This window comes from Lynx rufus, unplaced genomic scaffold (assembly GCF_022079265.1).
Source record: "Lynx rufus isolate CCGP_SWC_20201006 ecotype Redwood Valley unplaced genomic scaffold, mLynRuf1.p SCAF_30, whole genome shotgun sequence".
Classification (NCBI taxonomy): Eukaryota; Metazoa; Chordata; class Mammalia; order Carnivora; family Felidae; genus Lynx; species Lynx rufus.
In genome coordinates this window covers 5,794,597-5,811,238 of record NW_025814846.1, presented here as the reverse complement: position 1 = coordinate 5,811,238, position 16,642 = coordinate 5,794,597, and the positions used below count along the sequence as shown (strand labels likewise).

Below are 16,642 nucleotides of genomic sequence, written 5' to 3'. Positions count from 1 at the left end.
ATTAGAGAGGACTTGTTATTCACCCTACATCACTGAGTAACTTACGGCTAGTCACGTTCCATCTATGGACCTCAGTTTCCTCATCTGCAAACTGGGAGTGGTAATCCTTGCCTTGTTCATCTTAGGGTTTGTATAAAGATCCAATAAGATAATGTCTGTAAACACACATTGCAAACTGTAAAGTGCAGCACCTGTATATGCAGTACATTTCAGCACTTTCATTCCTAGGATAATTGTGTCCTATCTTCATCCTTTGTTTTTACAAATTAAGTTACATCCAACATTTTGGACTATATAAGCTGTTCCAAAAGAAAGGAGAGAGTTGCTCTACTCATCTGGGAACTTTTTTTTCTTCCAAATCTGATCTACTGTGGGGGAGTGTACATCAGATCAAGTGGCCCTTTATAGACATAAGAGGAACTTAAAAATAATCCATGATGCTCACATCTCAGCGCTGAGGTTCTCATTTGTCCTGTGCCATCAGTGTTGGAGAGTGAAGTTCCACCTTATTCTGGGAAGCAGGTGAAACTGGTGGTGAGTGCTCAGAAATTGATTTGTTCTACTCTAAACCAAGAAAGCACCAATGGTCCCTGAGCTTGGCCAAGGTCAGACCTCAATGGGAAACATTGGCCCTCAGTGCTCCCACCCCAACCTCAAGAACTTCACTGTCACCTCAAAGACCAAAGTTCTGAAGTAAGTTTGGCCCTTGGGATCTACAGATTCAGCCTTGGGCTTTTAGATGACCAGCACCAGGAAGGGACAAAAGAGGGAAAGGAGGAACTTAAATAAAAATAAAAGGAACTTTATGAAGTACCATTTTAAAGATCAAAAGGACATTGAGTTGAATCTCTGCTAAAGAATGGTAGAGCCCTATATATGGGGAGGAAGACCCTGGTAAGTGGGCTAGATCCAGAGCTGTCCCAGCCACAGAAGTCTAGGAGATGAGTGGGGAATCAGGGTGTCAGGCCTCCCCCAAGATGCATATAGAGGTGTGTGTGTGTGTGTGTGTGTGTACTAAGAAGGGGGCAGTGTGAAGAAGCTAAAGGGGGAAGAATTTGATTTTGTCCCTAAAGTGCTAGACATATCAATGTCTGAAGAAGAGGCCTCTCCTCCAGGTGTGCCAGACAAATATGCAAGGAGTAAAACTCTGCCCCATTCATTGGCATCCCCTCCCTTTTTATCTATAAATAACTGAGGTAGGAACATGCCTGGTGGTTCCATGGCCAAATAATCTGGCTCTCCAAACTGGCTAGAATAGGGAAGCAAGAAATGCTGCAGATAAGTCTTGGGGAAATGGTGAAGAATCAATCCTTGGTGGGATGGGATAAGATGTTCCCCATCCATAGAGCACTGGCTGTTGTGGATACCACATCCCAGGCCCCTGCTACCATTGTGGTATAGGAACAAAGCAGGAGAGTCCAGAGAGAATGACTGGGCAAGGTTGCCAGAAACCCAAGGAGGGAGGAAAGGGAGGAGGGAGGAAAGTAAGTTAGAAATCTGTGGGGGCAATCTCAATAGTTTTCTGAGCTCCTTATTTCTGAAAACAAAAACAAAAACAAAAACATAGTTTAGGTTAATCATTGAGGATTCAATAGCAGAAATATATCACTTAGCTAGGTTGATGATAGTTCTACCCTCTTCTATACTGGTGAGACCACTCCTCATGAAACTGGGTTCAGTTCTAAGCCCCACATACTTTAGAGAAATCCAAAGTGATATTTTCCAGAGAAAAGATGCTTTCTTCAGATCTTTATAGGGCTGTCAGAAGACAGAGGAAGTAGATGAAGTCTGTGTGGCCCATGGAACAGAGCCAGGACCCATGAGTAGGTACTACAGGGAGACAGAGGTTTTTCTTTACATTGAGCTCCAATCTACCAGTCACAGCTGCAATACACATTGGGCAGTAGTGAGCTCTCTGACATTGCAAGTATGTGAGCAAAGATGACACAAATATTTGTTGGAGATATTACAAAAGGACCTCAAACATGGATTGGAAGACTTGGAGGGGAAGTTGGACTAGATAATCTGGAAGGTATCTAAGCTAACTGGTTTGATAGCAATATTAGGTTTCACCTACATGTTCACATTTTCTTAGGTAGATGTAGGAGAGGTAGAATCATTGAGAGGCCCGGACAATATCTTAGCTGCAGAAATATGGAAAAGGGTGTTAAAAGTAGTTGGTTAGTTGAAAAGTAGGAAGCTATCCACTCTGATGCCTCATATTGCCTCATGCTACTTAAGCCTTTAAGAAAGTAATATTGGCTATGGAATAATTGCTTTGATAAAGTTAAACAAACTCTGGAATGGAGGCCCCAAACGGGGCTGTAGCTTAGTTCTGCCACTGATTTGCTGTGTAACTTTCAGCAAACCACTTCCACTCTCTGTCTCAGTTCCTGCCTCAATAAAATGAAGCTAACAAACCCTGACCTGCTTACCACAAAGGTAACAAAAAGGTGTTATGAAGATAAGACAAGTGTAGTCAATATGGAAAGTTGTGTAAATTATGTCTGGGGTGGAAAAAAATAACATGGTTTAAACATCTTTAATACATCAGATGCTATAAAAAAACACTTCAAATACACTTCTTACTCAACCCTCATAAAAACTTATGAGGTGAGTAGTACTTTCTACTTTTTACAGTTTAAGAACCTGGAGCTCAAAGAGGTAAATTGATTTACACAAGGTTCACATAGCTATTAAGGAATAGAGGTAGATTTGAAACACAGGACTACCAGATGCCAAAGTTTCCATATTTTCCCACTGTTTCATGGTGCTTATACATGAGCAGAGATAATTGAATATTACTATTAGATATTGAGGTCCTGAGAAAGCTTGTAAAAGGCCAGGATGGAAAGACTGGCAATCATATCAACCAAGCTACTACCTTGACAGCTGTAGGCCCAGAAATGTGATGTTTGGCTGACAGACTTCAAAGATTAGCATAGTCACTGTTGCCCCCTTTAGTGTTTCCAGCTTGCTGTTCCTCTACCCCTAGCCCTACTGAACAACAGTACTGTAAAGAAAATTCCTTGAGGGTGGTACCCAATTTCTGGTCTTTCTGTCCCACCTTTCGAGCTCACCTCTGTAGAGTTAATCACTGGGGACTTCAAAGGGCATATTGAACTCCAGCCTATCTTCAGAGTTTTCAGCTGTGTTCCACCCCCCCCCCCAATGTCTCAGATCCAGTGCAGAAGGGTGAGCTGGAAAACATTTGCAGGTCTAGTTCTGTGCATTCGATGGGGATGTGGAGCCAATTGGAGTGGCTTTCTGAGGCACAGGAAGCCATGGTAAAAGACTCCTGTGTAGGGAAGCCACAAGTTGAAGTGCAGTCGTCATCCAGGATGGGGTTAAGTGGCTGGCTCTCAAAGATGCTTTCACCTAGTGGGGACTTAGGACTAGTCTCCTGGCCAAGTGGCATGGTGAAGAGAGATTCTTCCTCTGATGCCTTGTCAGCCTCAAACTGCAGCGAACCTCCTGCAACTTGAAGCAGAAAGCCACTGGGTCACCCAGAGGCAAGAGCTCCTCTCAGTGGAGTACCTGGTCCTGAGTACAAGATGGGAAACCGTCTGGGAACTAGTGTTCCCATTCCCCTCCCTGAGGATCAAAGTACCTAGCACCAGGATGAGGTGATACACTTGGGAAACACCCTTACACTGAGGTATCAAATTGAGGCTATCTAGTGGTGGATCAGGGAAAACAGTCAATTTCTCCAGAGAAAGAGAAACCTTTTGTGAGCAGCAGGATTTTGACCCTCTTCCCCCATAATCTTTATCCTTTGGTGTTATGCTTGTGTGTTATGTTGTGTCATATGGCAAGAAGCACATTGCAAATGGAATTAAGATTATGGACCTTAAAATGGTGAGATTATCCTGGATTACCCAGGTGGGACCAGTGTAATTACATGTGCTCTTAATTTTTTTTAATGTTTATTTATTATTGACAGAGAGAGAGGGAGACAGAACATGAGCAGGGGAGGGGCAGAGAGAGAGGGAGACACAGAATTCAAAGTAGGCTCCAGGCTCTGCGCTGTCAGCAAAGAGCCTGACGCGGGGCTGGAACTCACAGACCGTGAGAGATCATGACCTGAGCCAAAGTCGGATGCCTAACCAACTGAGCCACCCAGGCGTCCTTTTTATTTTATTTTATTTTTTTATTTTTTTTACATGTAATCTTAAAAGTAGAAAAGAAAAAGCAGAATAGTCAGAGAAAGTATCAGAGAGATGTAACATGGAAACGAATTGACCCACCATTCTAGTTTTGAAAATGAAAAGTAGTCATAAGCCAAAGAATGTGGGTGGTATCTAGAAACTGGAAATGGTCCTCAACTTATAGATAGCATATAAATGTCACCTCATCCCTAGAACTGCAAGTAATTGAATTATTCCATGTTCTGGAATGATAAAGAAAACGGATTCCCCCCAGAGCTTCCAGAAAGCAACACAGTCCTGTGAACACCTTGATTTTGGCCTTGTAAGACTCTAAACAGAGATCCAGCTGAGCCTACAAAGATTCTGACTCATGGAAATGGTGAGATAATAAATGGGTGCTGTTTTAATCTATTAAATTTGTGGTAATTTTTTATGGCAGTGATAGAAAAATAGTACATACTTCATGAATAAGTCTGATTCAGCATTGAGTTATAAACTGAGAGCCTATGGTATCTGTATTTGACCCTTCGCATTGTGGTTGTTTTATTTGTTATTTATTTATTTATTTATTTATGATGGATGGATTAGAATTCATCGTCAGAGGTTAAAATTATTTCATACGGAAATTCAGATTTCTGGATTCTTTTGAAAATTCAACAGATCTCAAACATTGAATATTTCCTCATGGTAAAAAAAAAAAAAAAAAAAAGAGAAAGAAAGAAAAAAGAAATTAAGTCACCTGGGCTGAGTAGCAGATTCCCATTTGGATAGTAAATGAACTCACTCTTTACTTTACCATAGCCCCTACTTCTCTCTATTGCACTGTTGATCAGATCTGATTCACACACTGATTTTCCCTATACAACTCCAGTATGCATAAGTCCTGATAAACACCCTTTCAAAAAAAAAGGCTCATCCTCTTTCCCCTATGGAGACCCTAGTGAGCTGCTCACCCTCACATCCCCAGAGAAAGGTACAATATTATTATCTTGAGGACAGAAGAGGAGCAGAAAAGTGTTACCCATTTCTCATTTCCTGAGACAATAGGAAGGACACAGGCAGCTCTCAAACATTGCCTCATCTTCATCTTTCTGGGCTGTGGGGTCCAAATGCTTCATTGTCCGTATTTCATGCCCATGCCCAGACACTGGGTAGCAGCTTTCTTATTTGACAAACTGGCTCCAAAGTGGGAGACAAGATGGTCCACCCTGAGCCACAATGTTCCAGGATCTACCAAAGAGTAGAAGAGAAAGAAGCAGAGCTTGAGAAGGGTCATGAAGAGATAATAGTACTCCTTTTGTGTCCCTGCAGCCCATGAAAAGATAGATTCACCACTGCTTAAGTCAAAAATATATGCTAGGTCTTTTGAAGATTAGCTGACATATCTTACAGCCAAACTTACCCATGTCTATATAAAAGAGATCTTCCCACAAAAATAGAGGGAGGTTAAAAAAGTGATATCGTTTTGTTCCTAGTATCCAGTGGGCTGAGGAGGAGTCCTGAGCACCAGTGTAAGAAAATTTATCCTGTAGGGGCACCTGGGTGGCTCAATTGGTTGAGTGTCTGACTTTGGCTCAGGTCATGATCTTGCATTTGTGGGTTTGAGTCCCATGTGGGGCTCTGTGCTGACAGCTCAGAGCCTGAAGCCTGCTTTGGATTCTGTGTCTCCCTCTCTCTCTGCCCCTCCCTTGCTCATACTCTGTCTCTCTCTGACTCAAAAAATAAAATAAAAACGTTATATATTTTTTAAAATTATCCTCTCCTTTTCTTACTAAATACACTTTATTCACTAACATGGATTCCTGTTTAGGTATCTCTGCATAGATTTTAGTTCTCTCAATGACACTGAAGCTGTCCAGAGCCTTTGTACTCTTGGCTGGAGCTCTAAGTCTCTTACCTATTGTTGGCCAGTGCACCATCCCATCTCCCCCAATCTTTGCCCTCAGTGATCTGAACTTTCTGTCCCACATTTTGGCTAATGGCCAGAGTTGTGCTGAAACAGTTCATAATGGTACTCTTGACTTTAAATATGACCTTCCATCTGCAATTTCACATGACAATCTCCTATGGGCTGGGCCAGACCTCTTTGGGTATCAGTACTGTCTGGGAAAAAATGTCTGGGTCCACCAACTCCTCTGGACACTGGGCTCTCAGTTACCCACATTTGAGATATTACTATACTAATAATAGTTGCCCAAGACCTCACCCACTTTTATTACAGTCATGTCTCAAATCCAGCCATCCATCCATCCTCCATTCCTGACAAGCTCCAGAGTCTATACCTATAAGTGGAAATGGAGAATTGGAAAATAACTTAGAAACCAACTAATCTAACACCATCTCTCATTTTAAAGATTAGGGATAAAGAAGCCCAAAGAAGTTAGATGACTTGTCTACATTTACATAGTAATTTATGAGTTGATTTAGAACCTAGGTATCCAGATTCCTTCCCCGAGGGTTTTCTCATGATGTTGTGTTAATTTATGAATTCCCATACCTTAGTGGATCAGGTTCCATAAGCTCATAGGGTTGAGCTCAGTTGTCTCTGAAGCCCCATACTTTCTACTGCCACCTCCAGATCATTTACCCCTAAGGTTTTCCAGCACTGTAGGGAAGGCCCATTAACTCTCATCCCCAGAAAATTCCTCTCTTCTGCTAATCAGAACCTTGCCCCTAATTCATGTAATATTTGAAGCAGCCACACTTACCACGCTGGCAATGTCTGTTGAAGAACTGCTTGCAGTAGAGGAAGAAGAGCCCCAGGAAGACCAGGGTAAACACCATGAGAAGACTGCTCATCATTGCAACAAGTGTGGCCTCCTGAGGGGGCACTGTGTGTACATTTGCCTTCATTAAGCTCAACTGGAAGGCACCTGTGAGACAAGAAAGTGGGGGAAGTCAGTCACTGTGTGCAGTCAATAAACACCCTGACCCTGGGCCTGGAATTCCTTAGGCCATTGCCCTCTCTCTATAACCTTCCCCAGTTAGGGTTGATAAGCTGGTTTTAATTCTTTGTAGAGCAGGAAAAAATATAAATAACAAAGTGAAGGAACTTGCATATACTGTTGGTATGGTATAAGTTAATACAATTATTTGCAGATGCACATATTGTGTAGTCTTTCTATGTCACATCTAGTTATAAAACCTAGAAAAATGGAAACAAACTAAGATGTTCATCAGTAAGGCACAGGAAAAATAAATCATGATATAATCTTATGATTTAATATTATTATATAACTTAAAATAAAAGACCTGTATGGATCAACATAAATAATCCAGAAGGGAAAAGCAAATTTAAGAAAGTGAGTATATAGCATGAAGTAATTTATAGGAAACATCAAATATAAAATAATGGCATATATTTTCTATGAATATATATCACTAAAAATACAAGTATTAAAATATGGCAGTCATAGTTCTCACCAATTATCCACCTGTGTTTCCTATACACCATTGTAGTAAGGCCATCAGAGTACTTCTGGCCAATGGTTTGTGAGTGGAAGTAATGTGTGTCCCTTGCAGACTAAAGTAGTTAAGAGCCACTATGTCTCTTCCATATTTCCCTTGTCCCATCAACCTAAAAGCCACATGGTCTAGATGGTATAGTCACAAGATGGAGGAATGCTTTTGTGCAGTAAAAAATAAACTTTTATTGTATTAAGCCATTGAGATTTAGAGATTTGTTGTAGCATAACCTACCAACAAGATGCATGCAATTTTATGACAGTCGTTGCCTTTGGGGAAGTAGGGAGAGAATGAAATTCAGGGAGGATCAAAAAGGGAATTCTATTACACCTGTAGAATCTTTGTTCTTTTTTTTAAAAAAAATATTTTAATGTTTATTTATTTTTGAGAGAGAGAGAGAGAGAGAGAGAGAGAGAGAATGAATGTGAGAGCAGGGGAGGGGCAGAGAGAGGGGGAGACACAGAATCCAAAGCGGGCTCCAGGCTTTGAGCTGTCAGCACAGAGCTCGATGCGGGAATCGAACTCATAAACCCATGAGATCAAGACCTGAGTCGAAGCTGGATGCCCAACCAACTGAGCCACCCAGGTGCCCCAATTATTTGTACTTTAAAAAAAATATAAAGCAAATATGCAAAACGTTAAAATGTATTAATTCTACGTGTTGTGTAACTACCCATTTATATTTTTATTTTTTCTGGATTTTAAATATTTTTACATATTTGAAATATATCATGATAAAAAGAGTTTCAAAAACTTAAAAAGAGTTAGTATATGTATGTATGGTAAATAGATAAAAATGATAGACAGATAAATGGATAGTGGTATGGGCATAGACTAGATCCTAGTATTTTATTCAGCCTTTTCTATTACTAAGTAGTAGAGATTCCTATAAACCTCATTATCATCTACAAATATACAAATGTTATAACTTATAAAGTGTTTTCTCAATATATTAATTTATTAGACCTGGGCAGCCATCCAATAAGGTATGAAGAATGGTGATTATCATGATTTACATTCTTTTCAGATGATGTGAAGAAGGTTGTGCATCTGCACAATATATTGTGAAACAATATATATTGTGAAATAAGAATTCAAATCTGATCCCTTACCAATCTGTTCTACAGGAAAGAGTACGACAGGATATTGGAAGTCTTTACTATCCCATCTTGATACTACTCAATGGGTTGGAGAGAAAACTGGAGAAAAGAACTGGATACAAGCACTGAACCTCATAGGTGGGTGTCTGTTTTGTGCATGGGATACACTCTTGGTCTTGCAGTCCTCCAATGCGTCTTTTTGGTAGAAACTATGGTCAGAGATATAAAGAAAGGCAAGGTAATAAAATGAGCAATGCACTTGGGCTGATCTTTACTGAGACCATAAACAGCTTCTAAAAGTTTTGCTTTCTTGGAAGCCAGCACCCATTCCCAACCTTCATTAATTATTTGCCTCTGTCTGATTCTGAATCAAAGTACCAGATGCTCCACCTCTTTGCTCATTCACCACACCCTATAGCCAAAGGGGAATTAGTCTCATAAGAGAGGGAGCACTGTTTTGACATCCACTGTTTCATAACCTCTTTGAGGTCTACAGTGGGATTTACCTTGAATCTTGGGTCTTGGCTTCAACATGCCAGCATGATGAAAAAGTAGTTAAGTACTTATTTGTGGCTGACCATGCACTAGGCACTTTGTAGGTTGATCACAGGAAGACACTGCTTCTCCCTCATGGGAGCTTAAGCTTATCATGATATGGACCATTAGAATGCTTCAACTAGACTCTGGGAAAAGACCTCCAAAGAATGTAAAGGTCCAGAAAAGCTTTCTCTCATACAGCAGTCTCACCTAGGCAGACAGTCCCCACAGACGGCATTAAAGGTAGCTGTGCAGTTGGCTTTTTGGATACAATTGATGACAGCACAGGTGATGCAAGTCTGACATCTATGGTGGCCCCAGCTGCTTTTGTATCTGCAGGGAGGGCAGGCTGTGCAGTATGCATCTCCACCTTCTCCATAACCACAATCCTGTAGAGAGATAGGAATCACTAACTTTGCTCTACAGAAACTTGGAAAGAAGATCAGCTACAGGAAAAGTGGACATTGTATACAAGAGTGCTTAACAAACTGCAAGTTGCAATGCATTTATGACCCATGCTAGTTTAAGACTAGCATCGAAAATTTGGAAAAAAGACAAAATAATGATATCAAATATCAAAGTGCTTGTACTAAAGCTAAGTATGAATCAGCATAGGCTAGGTTATGCTATGGAATAAACAAATCCTAAATCTCAGTGTCTTTTTTTGTTGTTCTTTTAAGAACAAATGTTTATTTCTCACTCACACTATTTGCCTACCAGAGCTTTACTGGGAACTCTGCTTTACAATATTATCACTGGGTTACACAGGGAGACAGGAACTTTATCTTTGTGTTGTCATGAGTGGAGCATCAGGGAAAAGAAAACATTGTGAATTTCCACTGGCTCTTACTTTCTTCCAGAAATAATCCATTTCACTTTGCTCACATGCCTTTGACATATCACCTGATCATTAGTAACTACAAAAAGTAAAAGAAAGTGAAATTCTACAATGTGCTAGAAGGTGGGGAGATAGAAAGATTTGACAAATAACTGCCTGTAATCATTACCTATACCTCAGTATTGTTTTGTAAATTTTTTACAGATAAAATATATATAAGTATGTGTTAGATTGTGATGAAAAATTTATTCCTTACTCTTGGCAATGGTAAAAAAAAAGTTTTAATGTGAATGATATAGAGGAGAGACGAGTGATCTAGCTGGCTCTTGTCTTAGGTCTGATATTGGCTTAGTGTGGCTCTAGCCATTTCTGAGCATCAGAGGCTCCAACATAGGACTAGGCTGAAGTGGATAGTGTCGAAATATTCTTCCAATTCTGACATCCTAATTTAGGAATGAGGCTTCTGCCTGATATGTCATAGTTCTTTCTCCAAGACACAACTCTAGTTATCAAGGGATATTAACTATTTGTTAATTGTAGTAGAAGCTGGTTGATTATTTGCCAAACTCATTCTTCTTCCTAAGAATACCTCTAGCCAACGTTCCCTAATCTCACTGTAGTTAGGTGGGGCCATGTGCCTAATTTTTACCAAATAGAACACGTATAAAATGATATATGCCTCTACTAAGTGTTAAAGGGGTGCTTCAGTATAGACCCAATCTGTAAAGACTGGGAGAGGTATGTTTTTGTTTGTTTGTTTTTGTTTCTTTTAACTTCTGGCAATCAAGGAAATCTATCAAAATATTAGCTAACCATGATATAAATGAACACATATTAAATGATCACGTATGTAAAGGAATACAGTGACTTCAAAAATAGTTTGGAAGTGGGGTGCCTGGGTGGTTCAGTCAATTGAGCATCTGATCTCATGGTTATGATAATGATCTCATGGTTCATGAGTTTGAGCCCCTGTTGGGCTCTGTGTTGACAGCTCTGAGCCTGGAGCCTGCTTCAGATTCTGTGTCTCCCCACCCCCTCTCTCTGGCCCTCCCTTCCTCATACTCTGAGTCTCTGTCTCTCAAAAATAAATAAATGTTAAAAAAATAGTTTCGAAAAACACCTAAATAAATGAACTTATATAGCCTTCAATGAATAAAATTTAAAAAGCTAAATGAAAGGAAGGAAAAAAGTCTGATTTCTTTTTTTTTTTTATGAAGTTTATTGACAAATTGGTTTCCATACAACACCCAGTGCTCATCCCAAAAGGTGCCCTCCTCAATACCCATCCAGGAAATAACAACAGCTAATGAGCTGATCAAAAAGGATTTAAATAATATAACAGAAAGTGAATTTAGAATAATAGTCATAAAATTAATCGCTGGGCTGGAAAACAGCATACAGGACAGCAGAGAATCTCTTGCTACAGACATCAGGGGATTAAGGAACAGTCACGAGGAGCTGAAAAACGCTTTAAAGGAAATGGAAAACAAAATGCAAACCACCACGGCTCGGATGGAAGAGGCAGAGGAGAGAATAGGTGAACTAGAAGATAAAGTTATGGAAAAAGAGGAAGCTGAGAAAAAGAGAGATAAAAAAATCCAGGAGTATGAGGGGAAAATTAGAGAACTAAGTGATACACTAAAAAGAAATAATATATGCATAATTGGTATCCCAGAGGAGGAACAGAGAGGGAAAGGTGCTGAAGGGGTACTTGAAGAAATAATAGCTGAGAACTTCCCTGAACTGGGGAAGGAAAAAGGCATTGAAATCCAAGAGGCACAGAGAACTCCCTTCAGACGTAACTTGAATCGATCTTCTGCACGACATATCATAGTGAAACTGGCAAAATACAAGGATAAAGAGAAAATTCTGAAAGCAGCAAGGGGTAAACGTGCCCTCACATATAAAGGGAGACCTATAAGACTCGTGACTGATCTCTCTTTTGAAACTTAGCAGGCCAGAAAGAATTGGCACGAGATTTTCAGGGTGCTAGACAGCAAAAATATGCAGCCGAGAATCCTTTATCCAGCAAGTCTGTCATTTAGAATAGAAGGAGAGATAAAGGTCTTCCCAAACAAGTCTGATTTCTAGTTACCAAATTATAATAAAAAATGACTAGTTTTGAACAAACAAAAAATGACAAGATATACAAAGAAACCCGAATGTATTAATCATTTAAAGAAACAAATAAAATTGATGAAAAGTGTTTCTGAAGGAGTCCAGACATTGGATTTAGTAGCAATGACTGAAAGACTAAAATATTAAATCTGTTCAAAGAAAACCATGAACTTTAAAAATCAGGAAATAAATATGTGAACAAAATAGTATTATCAAAATTATAAAAAGAAACAAGAAAGAAATTATAGAGGTGAAAATTAAAAAACCTGAAATGAAAACTTCACTATAAGAGTTCAATAGCAGCTTTCAAAAGGTACATAAAGAATGAGCAAACTTGAAGGCAGGACAGTAGAAATTATCAAGTTCTGGGGAACAGAAAAAACAAGGAAGGAAGAGAGTAAACAAAATCTAACAGACACCACCAAGTAGACTAACATACAATTGGGATTCCCAGAAGGAAAAGAGAGAGATAAAAGAGCAGAAAGAATATTTTAAGAGATGATGGCTGAAAACTTGCCAAATTTAATGAAAGACATGAATAAATACATCCACAATGTTCAACGAAATTTAAGTAGGAAAAATTCAGAGATCCATAATGAGACATATTACAAATAAGGTGTAGACCTTTGGGGTTCAAAGTCCTTTGGCATCAGCATTTCTTTGTTTGAGAGACATGGGAAGTACAGATCGCACTTTCAACAATAGCCAAATTATGGAAAGAGTCTAAATGTCCATCAACTGACGAATGGATAAAGAAGATGTGGTTTACATATACAATGCAATACTACTTGGCAATGAGAAAGAATGAAATCTGGCCATTTGCAGCAACATGGATGGAACTGGAGGGTATTATGCTAAGTGAAATAAGCCAGGCAGAGAAAGATAGATACCATATGTTTTCACTCATATGTGGATCTTGAGAAACTTAACAGAAGACCATGGGGAAGGGAAAGGGGAAAAAAAAAGTTACAGAGAGGGAGGGAGCCAAACTAAAAGAGGCTTTTAAGGACTGAGAACAAACTGAGGGCTGTTGGGAGGTGGGAGAGAGGGGAAAGTGAGTGATGGGCATGAAGGAGGGCACTTGTTGGGATGAGCACTAGGTGTTGTATGGAAACCAATTTGACAATACATTATATATATATATGTATATATATATATATATATATATGATGTAGATAGCCAAAGACATAGAAAAATATTTATGCAGCAACACAGAAACAACTTGTCAAGTACAATGGATCACATTTTTTCTCAAAAAATTATGGAGGCTATGAGGCACCTGGGTGTATCAGTCAGTTAAGTGTCCAACTCTTGATTTTGCCTTAGGTCATTATCTCATGGTCCATGACTTTGAGCTCCATGTCAGGCTCTGCGCTGACAGCTGGGAGCCTGCTTGGGATTTTCTCCCTTCTTTCTCTCTACCTCTCCTCTGCTTATGCTTGCTCTCTCTCTCTTTCTCTCTCAAAATAAATAAATAAACATTTTAAAATGTTGCTGTCAGAGCAGAGCCTGCTTTGGATCCTCTGTCCTCCTCTGTCTCTCTGTCTCTCTCTGTCTCTGTCTCTCTCAAGAATAAATAAAAAACGTTAAAAATTATTTTGAAAAAGATGATGTAGAGATGTCCAACAGGCATATAATAAATGTTCAACATCACTAATCATCAAGGAAATGGAAATCAAAACCACAATGAGGTATTACCTCACACCAGTCAGATTGACTTTCATCAAAAAGAAAAAAATAACAAGTGTTGGCAAGAATGTGGAGAGAAGGGAACCCTCATATACTGTTGGTGGGAATGTAAATTGGTGCAACCATTATGGAAAACGGTGTGGAGTTTCCTCAAAAAATTATAGATAGAAATATCATACAATCCAGCAATTCTACTTCTTTGTGGTTATCTGGAAGAAAATGAATACATCAATATGAAGAGAACTATGCACCCACTATGTTTGTTGCAACATTATTCACAATTGCCAAGCTATATGGCTTATGGAAGCAAACAATGTGTCTATCAACACATGAATAGATAAAGATGTGGTGTCTGTGTGTATCTGTGTGTGTGTGTATCCACACACACAATGGAATATTAATGATAAAAATAATGAAATATTATAATTTGCAACAACATGGATGGACCTAGAGTGTATTATGCTAAGTGAAATAAATCAGACAGAGAAAGCCAAATACAACATAGCTTCATTTTTATGTGGAATTGAAAACAAAACAAAACAAGTAAACAAAACCAAATGGAAAAAGACTCATAGATACAGGGAACAAACTGTTGGTTACCAGAAGGAGAGGGTTTGGTGGTGGGGGTAATAAGTGAAGTAGATTAAGAGGTACAAAATTCCAATTATAAAATAAACAAGTCACAGTGATGTTATGTACAGCATAGGGAATATAGTCAATAATATTGTAATAACTTTTTATAGTGACAGATGGTAAGTAGATTTTGTGAGTATCATTTCTTGATGTATAGAAATATTCAATCGCTATGGTTTACACCTGAAACTAATAAGCTAAATGATAGTATGTGAATTATACTTCAATAAAATTTTTGAAAAATTAAAAATAAAATTATATTGAATTACTATTTTTTTACTTATTAGATTGACAAAAATCTAAAAAGATTGACAACAGAGTTGCTAAAGCTGTAGGGAAACAGGCATATTTTGGTGGTGATACAAAATGGCACAACCCTTCTATAGGGGAATTCAGCAATATCTAACAAAATTGCATAAATATTTACTCTTTAACCCAACAATTGCAAATTTAGAGGTCTATCATACAGATACAATCACAAAAATACACAAAACTGTGTGCATAATTCTACTCATTGTAGCAATATTTTTAATAGCAAAACTGTCTATCAAGAGGAGACTGGTTGAATAAACTGTGAAAGATATAGAGTGGAGTAATTTGCAGGTATAAAAAGAATTGTGGACTATCGATATATAATGGAATGTAATGATCTCCTAGATATATTGCCAATTGAAAAATATTGAGGTAGTGGAAAGCGTGATATCATTTACCTAAAAGGTGGGTTAGGCAAGTCTGGTCACAGTTCACACACACACACACACACACACTTTGGTTTATATTACAGAAATAAAAAAATAAAATGGTAAGTGATAAAACTAAAAAACAAAAACAAAACAACAGCAACAAAACAGGAGAGAAATTGCCTTTAAAGGGAAGTGAAAGAATAGGTAGGATAGGACAAAGATAGAAGTAAAAATTTGAGAGTATCCCTTGTTTTGTACTTTTGACCTTGGAATAATATGTTTTTACATAATTATTAAACAAAATTAAATATAGAAAAAAAATCCCTAAAAATTCAAGTTAAAAAATTAACCTAAAATGAGAGAGTTTGCAGATGGTGGCATAGTGGGAGGACCCTAGACTTTTCTGATCCCTTGAACACAGCTAGATAACTAGCAAATAATTCTAAATAGTCAATAAATTGACCTGAAGACTGATTGAACAAACTGTACAACTACAGGGGGGAGAAGAGGCCACTGTGAGGAAGGAAGGAAGTACAGAGATAATGGTTACAGAGAGAAAAGGATTACAGATGATGCAGAGTGCAGGGAGCTCTGGTCACAGAGAAAGGTGAAAGAGAATGGAATGTACAAGGACATGCGCAAGAAGAACAATTCCCCAAAGCCATTGGTTAGGAAAAAGACAGGGGCTGAATTTTGTGAGTTTTTGCAACCAGCAAGGCTCAAAGAACTGGTTTTAGAAGTCCTTGGGCTTGACTGGGATAGAGACTCTGAGGACGTTGTCCTAATCCTGGAGCAGAGGCAGGAAAACAACTCCGGAGCAGACTACATGATCTCAGGATCACCTAAGAGGCTCAGGGAGAGACTATTTGTATTTTTGGAGCATATCTGTGAGAGGTGGCATTGCTTCTCTAGGGATGAATGAACCAGAAGGCACCATTTCCCTCCTCTGCCCTTTAGCATACGCAGAGACACTGGCTGAGAACAGCTAACCTGGAAACTGGCTATTTAGTCTGCTTGCTCCAAACCAACACCCCTAAACTCTTGCACGACTGCCTTTCTGGATCAAACCTGTATCAGTCCCAGTGCAATGAGACACTTTCAGGGTACCAGTGTGGGTCCCTGCCACACCATGTCCCTGAAGTTTGGAATTTTAAAGTCAGGAGCCCTGGCTACAGTACAGCCCAAGTTGTGCTGCTCTACTCCAAGTAGGCAAGTGAACCAGAGACAGTGTGAAATCAGCAATATGAAAAATTCCTGTGATGCACAAAGAAACATATTTGCTCCTCTGAAAGTGTTTCCTTAAGAGCAGAAAGCAAAGACTTTCCTCTCCAGGGACAAAGGAGCAGGCTGGTACCATTTCCCTCCCCTGACCCTCAGCAACAAACAACTTCAGTAAATGGCACAATCCCAACACTGGTGGGCTAAAGGGCT

At 39.1% G+C, this 16,642-nt stretch overlaps 1 protein-coding gene across 4 annotated transcripts in view; it reads right to left on the bottom strand.

Annotated features, from left to right (window-relative positions):
• Positions 1-3,145: 3,145 nt before the first annotated feature.
• The window catches only part of EDA2R (ectodysplasin A2 receptor), a 35,241-nt gene continuing 21,744 nt past the window's right edge, over positions 3,146-16,642 (bottom strand). The window contains exons 2-8 of one of the 4 annotated variants that reach the window (XM_047092589.1): positions 9,461-9,639; position 9,396; positions 8,838-8,922; positions 6,857-7,021; positions 6,231-6,232; positions 3,653-3,707; positions 3,146-3,480 (exon numbers count right to left, since the gene is read on the bottom strand). In XM_047092589.1, the coding sequence (XP_046948545.1) occupies positions 3,146-3,480; positions 3,653-3,707; positions 6,231-6,232; positions 6,857-7,021; positions 8,838-8,922; position 9,396; positions 9,461-9,639 (822 nt within the window). Of the gene's footprint in view, positions 3,481-3,652; positions 3,708-6,230; positions 6,233-6,856; positions 7,022-8,837; positions 8,923-9,395; positions 9,397-9,460; positions 9,640-16,642 lie in introns of those variants that run through there. The other 3 variants (XM_047092590.1, XM_047092591.1, XM_047092592.1) reach the window with 3 other exon arrangements.